General features: G+C 39.2%; 1 protein-coding gene across 4 annotated transcripts in view; it reads left to right on the top strand.

The window, feature by feature from the left end:
• Nucleotides 1-17609, top strand: part of COL18A1 (collagen type XVIII alpha 1 chain) — a 197963-nt gene that overhangs the window by 130492 nt on the left and 49862 nt on the right. For all 4 annotated transcript variants that reach the window (XM_058154791.1, XM_058154766.1, XM_058154775.1 and 1 more), the window contains 3 exons: nucleotides 119-663; nucleotides 9124-9207; nucleotides 10486-10542. In XM_058154791.1, coding sequence (XP_058010774.1) covers nucleotides 119-663; nucleotides 9124-9207; nucleotides 10486-10542 — 686 coding nt within the window. The remainder of the gene's footprint in view (nucleotides 1-118; nucleotides 664-9123; nucleotides 9208-10485; nucleotides 10543-17609) is intronic.

Raw genomic sequence — 17609 nt, forward strand, 5'->3', positions numbered from 1 at the left:
AACATAGGACCAAGCTCAGGATTATCCTTTTCCCACTCTGATTCTTAAGAGATATTCAAGGGGATGTTGGGTACTATCCTTGTTGTTTCTGAAACTATCCAATTTCTTTTCTTAACAGAAAATTTCAGCAGAGAAGTTGGTCTCTTAGAGTTGATTGGAGATCCTCCACCAGACCAGATAACCAAAATCTATGGCCCAGACAAAAGTCCTGCTTACGTGTTTAAACCGGATGCCAACGCAGGACAAGTGGCACGGTATCATCTCCCAAGCCCCTTTTACAGAGACTTCTCACTCTTATTTTACATTCAATCCACTTCAGACAACGCAGGGGTGCTTTTTGCTCTTACGGATGCCTCCCAGTCAATCATCTACGTTGGTGTGAAGCTTTCTGAGGTGAAAGATGGAAAACAGCAAATCATCTTCTACTATACGGAGCCTGGCTCTCAAAATTCCAACGTTGCAGCCACATTTACCGTCCCTTCCCTGGTCAATCTGTGGACTCGCTTTGCCCTCAGCGTGCGGGATTACAATGTGGTGCTTTATATGGACTGTGAAGAATTTAAAATGGTTCATCTTGAGAGGTCATCTGGTAAGATAGAGCTGGAAGAAGGAGCAGGACTATTTGTGGGGCAAGCTGGAGGTGCAGATCCTGATAAATACCAGGTGAGCTTGCTTATTTCCAGTGAGATGGTTATTATAAGTTGATGTTTTCCCAAAAGTGAAAGTAGCAAAGATTAGTTATTCCCCCCCTCCCATGATGTGGGAGATTTCTCTTGATGCCCATACTCAATCTGTGTCTTATCCTCCATCATATATCTTTCAAGCTATCTTTCATTATCAGTTTGTCTTCAACTGTGTACAATTTAGGAACTATCAGAAGTACAGGAATGAATAAACATCTATGTTTTATAAATTACTGCAAAACATTTTTGATAACATTTGTTCCCCTTCCCATGCCATCAATATTTTTTGGCAAAAGCGTTGGTCATTCCGGAAAAAAAAATCTGTTTACTTCCTTCTCTGTTTTATGTACCTGAGATCTAGGATTATGGAAGGAAAAAAACTGAAAGCTGCAACATGCTTTCCGGACTTATATAGAAACCACATTCAATATGTGGGATACATTGAGAAGCATGTCAGGTGTGCAGCCAATAATTCTCAGTCTAGCTTTGCATACTTGGCAATTCAACAGACCACAATCAATAATGTGACAGAATTGGGTTCCTGAGTGTTCACGTTACAGCAAACATGAGATAACCTGTATAAATAAATATGTCTGTGGTTTTCTTTTCTTCCCCATTCTATTTTCTCTCTGTGTGTGTTCATTCTGTCCACATATCAAAGTGCCCTGTGGATTTTATTCTCTCTTTCCTTTCTTTTAATGGCATTTGTGAAGGATTGGTTGAAGAATATTTGCACGTAATGGCTGCAAGGTAGTGATATTCAGAGGCGAAAAAAAATGAAGTGAAAATAGTTAAAATTTTTCATCTTCAAGTTCATGTTCAGACACTGGCTTAATTTGCCAGTCTAGTGATTCCTGAGGTTTATCCTGGGCTCCCCACTGAGATCAAATCCATTGCTGCATTCTTCTTTTTGCTGGTTAGAGAGAAGCAGAAATCCTCTGGCGCTAATGACTCCAGACAAACATGGAGGATTCTCTCCCCCACCACACAACCCTTGTTAAAAATTAAGTAGGAAGGAGGATAAAAGCAAACTTTGCTGCTTTTCAGTGCACACTTTAGAGAGGACTTTCTTACCCACTCAGAAACAGATGTAGGTAATTATCCATAGTACACGCAGCTGATGTTTTCTTCAAGCTCTAAGTGCCCCAGAAATATATAGGAAGAATACGTGCTAAACCTTAGTAGGAGGTGATTGACTCTGACATACTAAAATATTTCCAGTTGCTGATATAAACTGGAGACTAATGTAGTCTCTCTTAAGAACAAGAAAACAGCAAATACCAGCGAGCATAGGTGACATATGTAATTATGTATAGACATTAATTGGATTTAAGGAAGAGAGTTGGGTGGAATTTTATTTTGCACCATCTGCAATAGCCATTCATTGTCCTGTCCCAAGAAGCCTGCTGATAATGTTAACTCAGACTTCAGATGAGGAAGCAGCAAGCACTGAAGTGATGTTGATTTATGTTAAGAACAATCAGAGTCATTCTTATCCATGGCTTACCACTGGCATAACAATAAGCCCAAAGCCATCCAGCGAATTAGTCCAACACTTTAAACTATGCGGGGAGCTTACCTATTTAATTGTTGCTTTGAGACAGTATGTGGTTAGCACTTGTATTGCTGAAAGGCGTAAATGGCATTTTATAGGTTCAATTTCCCATTTGTGCAGGATGCCAAGAAGACTAGAGAGCTAGTGCTTCTTCTGTTCATAGTTAGAATAAACCATGTTTTCCCTAACCCAGCGTTCTCAACCTGTGGGTCGGGACCCCGTTGGGGGTCGAATGACGATTTGCCAGGGGTTGCCTAAGACCATCAGAAATATCGGAAGTATACTTGTGAGTCGAAGAATCGCGCTCCAGTGGTTGACTTCACAAGCCAGCTGCAGGCTCTTCAAATCGCTAGCCGAATTTGGCTTCAGGCGTGATCAATTAAAAAAGAGAGAAATCTTTGCTCTGATGTCTCCCTCTCAAGCCAGCTGCAATCACTCCCAATCGCTAGCCTAATCTGGCTTCAGGCGCGATAAACTTAATAGGGGAGGAGTCTCCGCTTTAATGCCTCCGTCCTCAAGGCAATCGCAAGCAGTTCAGATCGCTAGACAATACGGTTTCAGGCGCGATAAATTCAAAACGAAAATAATTTTATGGTTGGGGGTCGCCACATAGTGGGGAATTGTATTAAAGGGGTCGCAGCACTATAAAGGTTGAGAACCACTGCCCTAACCTGTTTCTAACACACTTACAACTCAGAGGTGAACAGAGACGTTTTCAGTTCCTCTTTATGGGGGGGGGGGAAATAGTTGGATTATGAGGCAGCCTCATTATTACAAAGGTAAAATTGTAAGAAAATCTATATGAAGTTTTCCTGTACTTGTAATGATCAGTTATGGTTTTGAGCTGCCCCAAAGAGATTCGAAGTCCTGGATATCATCATAGAAGACTCTAGGATAGGTTTTTAGTTCTCATGCCATCTGCAGGACTACTCTACTGCTTAGATTTATAGTGGTGCTTCAGCTTCTGAATCTAGGGGTCAATGTTCATCTCTATTTCTTAACCGAGGGACTCAGTGTGTCTGAAAACATTTTTCATGGTCATGTGTCTAGTATGACTATATGCCAACTCCAAGACTCACAGAACGTGGTTAAAATGGAGATGAGCACCACCCCCCTATAGTTGGCAATGATTGGCAGAATAAAACCCTCAGGGACTCCTTTACCTTTTCTCTTTTTTTCTTTCCAAGTAATAAAAGTCCAAAAGGCAGCTATATTTTTTACTCCCCTGATCAGGGGTAAGTGGTACGTACTTTAGATTGGCAGGTTCTTTGGACTTTTAAGAAAAAAAGTTGTTGTATTTCAAATGTATACTGTATAGCAGCAAGACTAAACAAATTCACAGGAAGTAACATGACATGCTAAATGCATGAAGCATTGTTTAGAGAACATTGTAATTAAACAACTTAATAAACATTCAGGACTAAGAAATTTGAAGTGATTGTCTACTTTTTGAGGTCAAGGTCTTTGTATGACAAAGATCTGCACAAGAAGGCTAAATACAAAGGCCCACATGCAAACTCTGATGTTGGATGTTTAAAGTTAATTTGGAGAATTTGTTTAGAATGTTATTGGTGTATTACAGTGTATAGTGGGAAATGTTTTATCTCCAAAATCCATAAAATAACATTAGTTTTATGCTAAAAATATTTTGTGGGGATTCACCTACCAATGAAAATATAAAAAGCTAAGAACAGGAAGCAATAATTTCGTTTTTATTTATTTTCATGATATCTCACAATAAAATTTGTTTGGCTGTATTATATCATAAGGAAGAATTTTCAGAATCATGGGCTAGCCTCCTGGGGGGTGGGATTTGGTTGCATGGTCATTTAGACAGAATTACATGTATTGCTTAATAATATCATGACATGACTACATAATCTTGCATTGTCTAAGATTGGTTTATGAAGAAGGCAATCATTGCTAGGGTTTTTAACAACCAAAGTTCTCGGCTAAGGAAAGAAGCAGTCAATAGCATGCTAAAAAAATAAACAAGGAATATTGAAATTTCCTATTATCTTCCATAAGTTCATAACTGGTCATTATATTGTGGTGTAATTACACTGTTTTCTGTTAGCAGTTTCACATGCCTTGTTCCCATGACACAGAGATGGGAGTGATTAGCAGTAGGGAATCAACGGAGCAGTTAGGTCATTGTTTCTCAACCTTGGCTGCTTTAAGATTGGGTGGACTTCAACTCCCATGATTCCCCAGCCAGCATGCTGGCTGGGAAACCATGGGAGTTGAAGTCCACCCACCTTAACGCTGCCAAGGTTGAGAAACACTGAGTTAGAACCTGAGGGACAGTGTTAGAAAATTCTTGAGAATAATTTCAATTATTATTAATTTTTATTATTATTATTTTAATTATTTTAATTATTTTTATTTAATTATTATTTAATTAATTATTATTTTAATAATTTTAATTATTATTAATTAATTAAATTATTTTAATTATTAAAATTATTCTTGAGAATAATTTCACAGAAGACTGGCTTGTCCTTGCCTTTTCTTCCCTAAGAATATATAAACATCATGGAAGGATCTTTTTCTTGCCATTTCTGGTCATGCAGGTACTTGCAGCCTCTGGCCTGTCACTGCCTGCTCCTACTTCTACTTATTTATCCTTGGAGATTGAGCACATGCTATATGTGTGTTTACAGTGAGACAAGCTATCTCAGACATATCCTTGAATATGGCAATATCCCAGATTGAGATCTCACTGCACAGAATTGTTTGCCACATCTTGTCAGGAATCTATGCATGAATGAGAAAAGATGATTTAGGGGGCAGAGTGGCAGGGTGTAGGATTCTGTCACAGAGATGTGAATGAGATAAAAGAACAGGGAGATCATTTTTTTAAATTGAGGAGCTATCGAAGAAAAGAAGGAGAGACTCTTTCTCTTGTTCAGGTTTCAAGCAAGACAGGAACTATGGTTGGATCATAGGGTTCAATAGAGACCTGAAAGTAAGAAACAATGCAATCATTATGTCTCCCTCTTTAAATCTAACCATTCATTTCTCCAATATCCTTGCCTGAGGCTACTGGGTTGAGATATAAATCTAGTTTTTCCACTTCCCAGAAGATTATATTATTGTTGAGTTATAATTTCTTGATAGTTTAGAGCTCAGTAAATTAGCCAGTAAAGTACCCTTTTTTTATGGCTAGGGCTGGAAGTTTCATGCTAATTCTACTTCTTCAGCAGCATAGTAATGATACTGTTATTATGGAGCTGATTGTTTTGTCTATTTGCTTCCCCCACTCCCCCAGTGTGATGTTATTTTTTATCACCGATAGATGTGCTACGTTTGCTCAATACACCTGTTTTCTTTTGTTCCCCACCAAAAACCTGTGAGAAACTACCCCACTCCAATTCAATTGGTTTGGTGTCAAAGTTTGGGAACATAAACATGAACAATGCATGAAAGTTGAAAAAGGCGGGGAGGGCCTTTGGCCCATGGCTGCCCTTAGTGGGGTTTAAGGTGATTTCAAGCTACTAGTTCCCTGAGTCATCTCAATGTAATGTTTGGAGCTAGGAAAGTGATATTTCTCACTTTTTCCTGGAGAGAAAAATCCGGGCATGCACAGATTTGTACTGAAGTATGACTTCATCCACGGAGTAGCCTCCTCTTTTGGGTTGCTTTGTTTTCATGACCCCAGAGAGAAAAAGAGAGCAAGGAGATGAGTGTTGTAAAATACCTTGGAATCCTTGCTCCAGAACAGCTTTGAAAACCAGCTGCATACACAAAACTCTGGGTTAAAAGAAAAAAAAATAACTTGATCCTCCCTGTGATTTTTGTCTGTGACCCCATTAAACCGGCAGGCTACAGCAGGAATGTTCTCCGTGTATAATTCCAAGGGGCGTCTAGTTGCCTGACAGTCATGTTCTGCTCTCCCTTTCCAAGTTGTTAACTTGAAAGGAAAGGCCCCCACAGATTCAGAGACACATTTCCCCCCCTTTAATTTTGTTTAAATCTGCATGCTCATTCCGCCCACTCGCTCTGCAGTCCCCATGTGGCTGAAAAATTCTTACTGTGGGTCTGTCTAAAATCTGATGATCCTGAATCACAGAACAGTGGGAAGCATGTCACCACTTTTATCCCTACCTAAAAAAACCGAATCTTGCATATCAAGGGTCCACCTGACACACAGGGATCATTGGTAGTAGAGAGATAATCCACTTTGTCCATTGCAGAGTCCTTTTAGTCTTTTCCAGATCAATGGCCGTGGATTAAGAATCAGTCCAACTAGATGTGCATTCCCAATCGGAGTACCTAGGGCTAGGCTCATGTTGGGAGAAATCTGATCTCCATACTTCCTATACAGAAACTTTTTAAAATTAATAATAGTTAAAATATTGTAAAGTACTTTCATAAATCAGTTTATAAAGGAATTCCATTGTTTAATATAGGGGTCTCCAACCTTGGCAACTTTAAGCCTGGAGGACTTCAACTCCCAGAATGCCCCAGCCAGCTTTGCTGGCTGGGGCTTTCTGGGAGTTGAAGTCCGCCAGGCTTAAAGTTGTCAAGGTTGGAGACCCCTGGCATAGTTACGTATTTGAACAATATGACAACTATATATCATGTGCCCGAGACAGGTGAGAATATTTTCGTATCCAAGTCTTGATGTTCTAATGGGGAGGGGGTAGATTTATTTCCTTTATATTGCCCTGCATAAACAAATATCTGATAATTGTTGGTGATGGATAAAATGGCTAAAAGCGATAGCAGAATGGAATGTCTTTTGATCGTTTGGGGATTCATTTTCATTCTATCTTCTTATGGAGGCTTTAAGCATGGTGGACTCTTGCCCTGTCTTTATTTTGAGGGTGGCAAGGATAGTGGTATCTTCTGCTGCTGATGTTGGGATCCATGTTCGGCCAGACTGAAGGACTTTGGCCTCCAGAAGTGTTTTGAGCAATCTTTGGAAGGACAAAGCCAAGAGCAGGCTTTCAAAATATTCTCGTTCTCTGTAATGAAAAGAAGCCTTGCCTTTTCAGCCATGAAATAGACTATTCCGAGCTTCTGAAGTGAGAGATAATAAAGGAAGGGTACACTCCAATATGGAGGAAAAGGAAGAAAATACTGGGGAAGCTGCTGCTGTGTGGTCATCACTTTGAAAAGGCACTCCTTTAATTTTTTTTTATTTTGTTTAGCACAAAAGAGAATGTTGTCCCCAGGGAAGGGGTCTTCCCTAAGGTCCTTATTACTCCAATTATTGCCCCCTGCCCTATGGTTCCTTGGTGAAGCTCTGTTGTGTCCATCAGCTAAGACAGCAGCCCCAATCTTTAGGGCACCAAGGACTGGTTCCGTGGAGAAAGGACAGTTGGGGGCATGGCTTTGCATATTGCCTTCATCCCATGGATCAGGGGTGAAATCCAGCAGATTCTGACAGGTTCTGGAGAACCGGTAGCGGAAATTTTGAGTAGTTCGGAGAACCGGCAAATACCATCTCTGGCTGGCCCCAGAGTGGGGAGGGAATGGGGATTTTGCAGTATCCTTCCCCTGGAGTGGGGTGGGAATGGAGATTTTGCAGTATCCTTCCCTTGCCACTCCCACCAAGCCACAGCCATCAAGCCACCCCCCCCCCCACCAAGCCACCCCCACAGAACCGGTAGTAAAAAAAATTGGATTTCACCACTGCTGCAGATGGGGTTTTTCTTGTTTGCGTGGCCCAGTTGCTGGCATGCCACGGACCAGTGCTGATCCTTAGACCAGGGGTTGGGACCCCTAAGTTAAGACAAATGTCCATGGAGGGATAAAGCCCTATAGCTTGGTGGGAGCAGGCAATCCTGAACTGACCCCTGGCAATTATGATCCTCCCTTAGACTCCTCCATCCAATAGAGCAGAGTTCCTGAACCTTTTTGGGTTGGTTGCCTGGAATGCACATGCCCAAATGATGCCGCGAGCGTATATGCAACACAAATGAACCACACTCCCGTGTGATGCTTGCAGTGATGCTAGCACAAATGGTGGTGTGGGTGCATGCGCTCAAGTGTGAGTACTGGCCAGCCACTCACATGGCCTGGTGGCCAACAGACCATGGCCCAGTAGTGGAACATGGCCCACAGGTTGTGGACACCTGCAATAGAGAATTGAAAATCATATTGCAATTTCTGATAGAAACAAGTTTTTGCCAGATCACTTGGCTCTAGCTTCAGTCTGGATTGGTGGCAGGCCAATAGCCAAGGTGGAGGTTCTGTTGTGATGTTTTCAACTACTGGTAAACCAGCCATCTTGGAAGTCAAGATAAAGAGATTGAATGGATGAACCCACTTTGAAAAATATCTTGATGTGTCTTGTTGAGATGGTTTGTTTGAGTTAGTGTTGTGCGGCTAAGTTGCATCTAAAGGTATTACAAAACAACCATAACAACCAGTGCTTGGATTTTAAGTTAGAAGCGACTATTTTTAGGAAATGTTACCTAGAATTACAGAATTATGCACCTTGCTGCTGGTTGGCCATGCAGATTACAAAGGGTCAGCAAAATAGCAACAATTTGTAGCTTATAAATGTTGGAAATGTCAAATCTGCTTGCTCTCGATCCTCCAAAAACCATTGCAATCAGAATAATAATCTAGAAAAATTTAAAAGGATTAAATCTAACCCTTCTTGCCACAAAGCACAATGTTTATTATACTACTCTCCTCACCTATATTGGTTTTGTTACCCCGACTTACATCTCTTATGTTTTACATTGGGTATTAATACTTCAATTGTAAGCTAACAGTGTTTGTGTTATAAAAAATATTGACTTAAAATAAAATGGGCATTTGGGGGGGTGGCATAGTCCTGGGAATTCTATATTTCCTTAAACTGGGAGGGAGGCTCTTTTTGCCTTTGTGAAGCTGAAAATTTAGTAATATTTGTGTCTGCTTTTGTAGGGCATCATTGTAGAATTAAAAATAAAAGATAATCCTTGGGCTGCTGGTTACCAGTGTGTCGAAGAAGATGATGACTGTGATACGGTGAGTGACTCTATTGCAGATGTCTTTTTCCAACATATAAACATACGTCTGTGGAAATTCTCAAACATTCAGGTCATGGTTGTTTCAAAGTTCCAAAGATGCTTTTCAAAAAGGCAACTGGACTTTCTTGGGTTTTTTTCTTCGAAGCTTCTTGGATTAGAAGTGAAATGTTTTCGAAGAAAAAAACAATAACTTTTTGGAAAAAGCACCTTTGGGACATGTGAACATATGGGAGCCGCTGGGCAAGTTATGTTGGAACCTGAATTTTAATTTAACATTCTGAGAATGATGTTGGCTTCCTGTCAAACCTACATACTCCAACTTTCCCTCCAATGGAACTTCTGTTTTTGCTTAACCACAGTAGTGTTTTCCAAATCTAACTGAATTTTGATTAATCTTAACTAAACTTGAAACATATTTCATTAAGTTGTTTTCACCAATCATACTTAAAATGTCAAGTGACATGCTAAGCTGTTATTAATTTGAAACGCAGGCAGAAGTGTTTGGTCTCCTTGTGTCTAAGAAATAGAACATGGAAAGTTAAAGGAAGATTAGGTTAGTGAGACCATGGAATCAGACTAGTAATCAATGTAGGCCAATATTACCGTTCCATTGGCAGTAGCTGCTGTTCAACTCAAACTGAAGTCTTTTCCAGCCTTGATTTCTGAGAATATTTAGCTAAATATTCTGAGAACCTGGACTTTGTAGTTATAAAAAAGATCTGCTTACACTGACTCAAGATCTTCCCTATTGTCTAATGTGTCATAATGTGGCAATATTTGCAGACTGTTTCTCCAGAATATTAATGCAGATGGCTATACAGGTTTGTTAATATTTTATGTTAAAGCATTGTGACTGATGAGAAGAAATTAAGATAAACCCAATTAGTTATGCTGTAGCTTTTGATAAGTTCCTGAACTACAGTTCCCAGTATCCCAACTAGCATGCCAAAATAGGGTAAATCATAAAGAATTGTAGTTCAGCAGCATCTGTATGGCCATATTTCCTCATTCCTGATGAAGACCAGAGTCTTTTTTTCTTCTTTCTTTCTTTCTTTCTTTCTTTCTTTCTTTCTTTCTTTCTTTCTTTCTTTCTTTCTTTCCTTCCTTCCTTCCTTCCTTCCTTCCTTCCTTCCTTCTTTCTTTCTTCCTTCCTTCCTTCCTTCCTTCCTTCCTTCCTTCCTTCCTTCCTTCCTTCCTTCCTTCCTTCTTTCTTTCTGGAACTATATCTGCTGATTTAATGTTACTCTTCTTTGTATTTTTTAAAAAATCCCTTTAGTGTGGTGGTAGTGGAAGTGGATTAGACATAAAGCAACCATCTTCCGAAAAGGAAAACGTGAGTACAATGCCATTTTTCTAATCATGTTTCTATTTTCCAATATAGAAATCTCTTTCCTCCTCTTCCTTCTTCGCCATTTCTCTTTCACCTCATCATCAATTCCTTTCCCTCCCCTTTATCCTTCCATGTCCTTCTCTTTTTCCTCTAGCTGTAGCATTGGGTGGTCTGGTTTCATGGTATTACTTAAACCCACAATGAGATTTAATTTGACAAGCTGTTAGCATCTGCTTGTGGTGAACCATTTATCACATTCTTAGGGCTGCTTCAGGCCAAGGAGAAACAACAGTCATTACAAACCATTAGCTGACCATGTGTATCAGAATGTTGCTGGTCTCGGATTGTAATAAAGTTCATTATTGTGCATTAGTTTGAATTATTTCCGATGGGGAAATGCATATGATGTATGTATTTTAAAAGATCAGAAAATGTTTTTTCCCCTTTGTCTCAGAAATGTTCCACCTTATTTATGAAATGTAGTTAGAAGCTATAGATGCACATCATGTTGCATAATTACCGGTATATAACATAGTGGGTAAAAACAGTGGTGTGGAAATAAATGAAGATCAAGACTGTAACCCTAGCCTTGCCTGGAAATTTACTGAGAATCTAAAACATCTCTCTCCCTCTCTCCCTCCCTCTCAGAGATAAAATTCAATTTTCCTTAATAAAACTGGTTTTCACATTTGCAAAAGGAGCATATAATTTACATTGTATAGATTGCATATACAAGTTGCACATAAAACAGTTTTCTTTTGCCTTGTTTGTAGTAGTGGCACAAATCAGTTGACTCACTCTACTTAACCTGACTTTCCCTCATACATTAAGAATGCAACTGTCTTTCACCATACACCATACACCACAACACCAAGTGTATGACGAAACATAGTCAGAACAAAATTGCATAGTTCATCTCACTGAGTTTAAAGCATGACAACACTATCAGTTGCATGTGTTTTCAGTAACACAATCACAATATTGGCTAGGAATTGCAACATTTGGCAACAAATTTGAGCAGTAAAGCGTTAGGTTGCATAAGCAGTGTTAACTTGGAAAAGATCAGGGTGGTAGCAGTGCACAATCTTGGAAAAATCATAATAATATAATCCATTCTGCCCAGAGTGGGTAGAATCGTGATGGCAAACCTATGGCTGTGGCACGCGGAGCAAATATCAGTGGGCTTGTGAGCTCAACTCCGACGCTCATGCACGCACTGGCCAGCTGATTTTCGGGCCTTCTGGGCCCACCAGAAGTAGGGAAACAGGCTGTTTCCTGCCTCTGGAGGGCCTGTGGGGAAGGCCCGTTTTTTGCTCTCCCCATGCTCCAGAGCCTCTTTAGGAGCATGGGGAGGAGGAAAACAGCCCCCCCCGGAGGCCGGAAATGGCCCATTTGCTGATTTCTGGTCCTACTGCTAACGGCCTCCAGAGGACCTCCAGGGGGTTGGGGAAGGCCATTTTCACCTTCCCCAGGCTCCTAGAAAGGCTCTGGAGCCTGGGAAGAGCAGAAAACGGGCCTACCGGGCCCACTGGGCCCTCCCGTGCCAAAAGCGGGGGGAACGCAGCAGGGGGGTTGCATAGAATTATGGGTGTGGGCATGCGCATGACACCCCTCCCCCGCACTCCTGCCACTTTTGGCACGCGATGGCAAAAAGGTTAGCCATCACTAGGTTAGAACATAGAATGGATAGGCAAAGAGGAGAAAGGGAGATTCCAGATTTTTGGCTAATGAGAGTGAGAAAGATCATATAGAAGACAAGTTTTAAGAATAAGTTTCTGTATGGACTCTCAGTTTCCTAAAATGGAGATGTGCTACTGTGGCTTTATTGGCAAGGTGCAGATGTTTAGCTAGGCACTCCTGACTTCCTGCTGATTATTTTGCATGTTACATAATTGCAAAATCTATGGATTCTGTTCAGGCCAATAATTTTGCTTTCTGGTTGGTCACATTTAATTATCACTACAATACTGACCATAACTAATAGGGTTGTTCCCTTTGATTCCCTTCTTTTTCTATCAGTATCATTTGTAAGCATTACCCCTTTGGAACGGCATTGCATAAACCCTCTGATCTTGGCATCAGCTTCTTATTACTTACTTTTTAATAGAATTGATACTGATGAATAATTTGTCTGAAACTTCTCTTCTGGGCACAGTTTTCTGTTTAAGTAGGCTAAATAATGCAATCGGGTTTTTAAAAATTTTTTCTAACTACATGTTGATCTTCAGCAAATGTTAGAATTTATTTATTTTTCATGTTTAATATCAACAAGAAACGGAGGACATTATGCCTTTTATTGCGGTGTGGATTGGGAACTGTATTCTATTTGCAAGTCTCACAAGGATGCTTCACCGTTGTGTTTGAGCCCCCCATGTTAACCTCCCAGAAGGTAGCTTTAGGATTGTGACATATCATCTCTTGCCACACATTGGATTTGAAAGTATCCCCTTTTGTTTCTAAGAACAGAAATTGTTTGAATTTGCTACTAGCCCTTTAGATGGGGAGAGAATACCTTGAAACCTTCAAATATTGCTGATATTTAAACATTGTAGGAACTGTAGCTCAGCAAGCTGTAGGTTCCCCATTTCCTCTTTATCACTGAACACTGATCCAAGAATGTTACCAAAAATGAATAATAATATTGTCAACGTTACCAGTAGACCAGTCAGGAAACAGGCCATAGGGGTTAAATCTGCTTTATTGTAAAGCGATATTTATTATTTATTTCTTAAATTTATTTGCTGACTAAATTGCCATGGAGCTACTCTAGGTGGCTTCAGTGGCAGATTAAGGCTCACTGGTGCCCTAAGCACGTGCTTAGTCTGCTTACTGGTTAATACACCACTGGCTGTGGCTTACAATTACAAGTAGGAAGGAAAGGAAAAGAGTGCAAACAGAATAGAGTAAAATAATAGAACAATAAAATAAACAATGAGAAAGGAACACATCAATATGACAACACAATGAACAGAGAGCAAGGCTAGGGAGCTGGAGAATAGAATCTTTAACAGATTCTTTAATATTACCTTTAATTGACTAACATTTAATAGTAACAGAATCTTGCAAGTTTAAAAATACAGTTCCCCCCGCATCATTTTTAGAGCCTGATAACTTAGGGAGGGTCCCTCCTGAGCCACTTGCCATGGGCTAGTATGCTCCCTCTTCTCTGATTGTTTCCAACTCTTCTCAGGGTCTCACATGCCATTACATATTCAGGAAAATAGAGAGCCACTCCCCAGCTTCTGCAATTCTTTCTAACAAGATTTGTTAATGTTACTATTATGGACACAGATAAATTGATAGATGCAGGGTTTTGGCCTTTGTGATTCCCAGGTGTTTTGCATTTTTCCCAAAAGTTAATTTTCCTTTATACCTTTGCTCAAGGGAGTAATAGAAAGCTCTGTTTGGCTTTGACATAAACGTCATCCACTCTGCCAGAAATAGTACAAGATCAATTTTCAAAAAAACAACCAGCACAGGGATGACCTTCCCATAGTTTATTTTTCCAAAGTACAGTTTTACACATCCTGAAGTCAGTTTTGATTTTGCTCAACATACAGAAACTAAGGCCAGTATGATTGGATTGTCAAAGCAACAGAGTCATGAATGGGTGATATACAAGGACTTCTTTTTGTTTTGTTTGTAATGAAACTTTTCTCTTCGAATTCTTTCCAGATGTGTCTGTGTGTCATTTACTGTAGCTGTTTAATCTTAATTCCATGCAACATAGAGCATTCATTGGATGAAAAGACAATTTATACGTTAATGCAATTAAATACATTTAAATATAACAATAGGCAGAATTCAGATATGCACTTTTTAAAGTGAAAATGGTTCTGTTGAAGGAATGTTTTCTTTCCGTGCAGTACTTTCTGTATTTACAAAACTTGCCCTAAATTTCTGAGACAGATTTGGCTGACTTTCTGTATGGGAGAAGAAAATTGAGGGAGGGAAATCCTATTTCACAATCAGATACTCATTTGCATACTGCTGTACTCCCTCACATCTGCCTGGATATTGTATTCTGTCTTCCCCTTCTAGAATAAATGGAACAGGAACAGTTTTTAAAACTTAAATTATTTTTATATACTATATATTTGACACAAAAAGCTCCAATGTTTGCATCTGTTCTGAGCACATTTAATATGATTAAAATATGAGAAGGGATGAGCAAACACGCAGCCATGATCAACAGGTATGGGTTATGCATAAAGACACCTTCCACCACCCCCTCCAATGTCCAATTATTGAACAATTACTGAAGGGACTGTAAGACTGGACTGTGATTATTTGGGAGTTCTTAAAGTTTATGATCTACTTTGTTCATCCTGTGTTTGACGAGTCTGTGTGTGTGTGTGTGTGTGTGTGTGTGTGTGTGTGTGTGCGCGCGCGCTAGAAATATATTTGTGAGTAAACAGATAGTTGTCATGTCTTTTAAAGCATTGAACAGAGATCTTGACAAGTAATCAGTCTGGAAGCCTTGTGGAAATACTTCAAAACTGTCTAGTTACTATAATGCAAAGCTCATAAGTAAAGCAACATCATATTGTATACAAGGCAGAGTAGAAAGTGTGAGTTTTAATTTTCTCTACTTATTTATTTATCCACTTTTCCACCTCAAATATTCCTAATGCTATTGGAAACTTTTAAACCACCTGTGCAATTAATTTAAAATAATCAATAGGAAAATAGGAAATGGAACTGATGGCTCTTAAAGTATTATAGGTACACCCTTCGCTGTCTCCAAGGAGTCCCAAATAACATTAGTCTCTTCCTATTTCACTTTCATAGCAAATATGTGAAGCTGGGTTACAAGAAAGCAACCAACTCAGAGTCAGCTTCACAGCTAAGTCTATCCCACTTGTGTGCCCCATTCCTACTATGTCATGCTTAAGCAATACATCACATTATATATTTTTCATCAAAACAGGAAAAGAACACTAAATGTGCTGGGAAAGGCCCGCTATGGTGAAAATGATGGTAGACATACAATATATCTAACTCTGACACTTAAGGCTTTGAAGAAAATGTGATGAATGCGGAGCACAGATGCCACCCAGTGGCAAGAGACATGGTTGTCCTACATGATCTCCCATGGGTTTTATTCAAATGCATGAAGTTTCACAAATTCAAAAGAGATTACTAAAAATATTACCCAAAAGAACAATCTGTGGAAAATTGGAAATACATTATGTGTAATATATATTAAACATAAGCTTCCCTGCCACTGTCCTTGGCAGGGAAGAAGGTATCTGCTCTTAAGGATGGAAATTTATCCCCAGAGCCCAACATCTAACAACAACAGAAAGCTACTGTACGGAGACTGGTAAAGGATGAAAAGTGCTATAGTGAACTGGAGATCCACCTGGAATTGGCATGCTTACATTCCCTTCTAGTGAAAGCGAAGCTAAAACATAGAAATCAGAGTCAAGTGCAAAAACAACCAACCCAAAAACAAACAAGGCGAGAAAAATACCACACACCTTTCACTTGACCATCCAGAAAGATTTAAGAAGTATTTTTTTTTTCAATTACAGATTGTACTCTATGCATTCCCTTTGATTGCTTTCTTTCAGAAATCCTGTAAGTCAGGATACCAAGCTTGTGGTCTGCGGGCCTGATGCATCATGTGCTGGCCACGCCCACCCCCAGTTTAGCGAAGGGGAAAAAAGTCATGATATATCACGTGACAATATGATGACATGAGTTTGACACCCCTGCTGTAAGTTAAAAGCAACACTACAGGACTTGGGGCGTGTCAACTTTTTCAAATTTCCAAACTTTAGGGGTGATCAAAAGTTGTGAGATGTCTTTGAATTTGTAAAGGTAATTTAGTTTAATATAATTTAGATGTGCTTGGTAAGTAACTACATAAATATCATAATTTTTTAACGCTTTGTTTCATACAGGTAGTCCTTAACCTATGACCACAACTTGAATCTAGAATTTTGGTTGTGAGTTGTTGCAATTGTGAACCCACTCACCACTGACTCCATTTTACAACCATTTTTAAAATGTTTGTTAAGCTAATTACATGCTCATTAAGTGAACCACATGGAAAGGTTAAAAAATGTTTTACTCTCTAGGTTTAAAAAGCATGTAAAATGAATGAAATGTTTTAATATTTTCCCCACATATGTGAATTTTTCCACGTGCGTGAGGCTTGTTCTGATTTTATAAAAGTAAAAATAATCCTTCCCCCCGCCAACTAAGCTGACAGTAATATTGTAGTGTAATCTTTTATCTAAGAAATTTACAATAGAAACAATATTTTATTTTAATACCACTGGTTTAATAAATATTTCATTTCTAAATGAGAAAATATAAAAGATTTTTTTTAACTTTTCTCACACAATTTGTCCAGTTTATCAATTCCAGGTCTGATAATGGTAGGGAAACATACCAAGTTTTCTGTTCGTTTTTTCTAACCGAAACCATAATTTCTCCAGCGCTAAATATTAAAGTGCTAAGTGGGCAAGTCTTTTGTTAATGCAGTGAACTTTTGCATATTAAAAAAGCAATACCTTAACAACATGAAACTTTCATTGATAACATAATGCTAAACTTAATAGACTGAATTAAGGAAAAATTAAATGCTCTGTAGTTTAGTTTGACTGAAATCAAGTTTAGAAAAATTCACACATCATGCTAAGCATGATTTTGTTAACAATGATGGAATAAGCTAAGATTGCCTAGGCTCAAATGTGACACAGTCATAAATCATGTTGTGCAAACTACACCGTGGATGGAATCATATTTATACATCATACTAAAAAATGAGCCAATCTTTAGCTTATCAGGGTATGTGGGCCTAGTTATAAACTTGCTTAACTCATCTGAATAGGCAAAAAATAACAGGGCACAAAACTCAAAATGAGACTCTTTAACTGTGGGCCACATGAAGACTTTGACCAAGTTTTGTGCCATCAATGGGATATCTCCCTACCCTAATTTTTCCCCTGTATTCTCCTTGGCTCATTTCCCCCCAGTATTGCTAGACTGATAGTGCGAACAATTGCGACAACTTTTGGCAGTTGATGGGACAGAGGAATTATGCAAAGGGGTTGTTG

The sequence above is a fragment of the Ahaetulla prasina genome, chromosome 1 (genome assembly GCF_028640845.1).
Source record: "Ahaetulla prasina isolate Xishuangbanna chromosome 1, ASM2864084v1, whole genome shotgun sequence".
Taxonomy (NCBI): domain Eukaryota; kingdom Metazoa; phylum Chordata; class Lepidosauria; order Squamata; family Colubridae; genus Ahaetulla; species Ahaetulla prasina.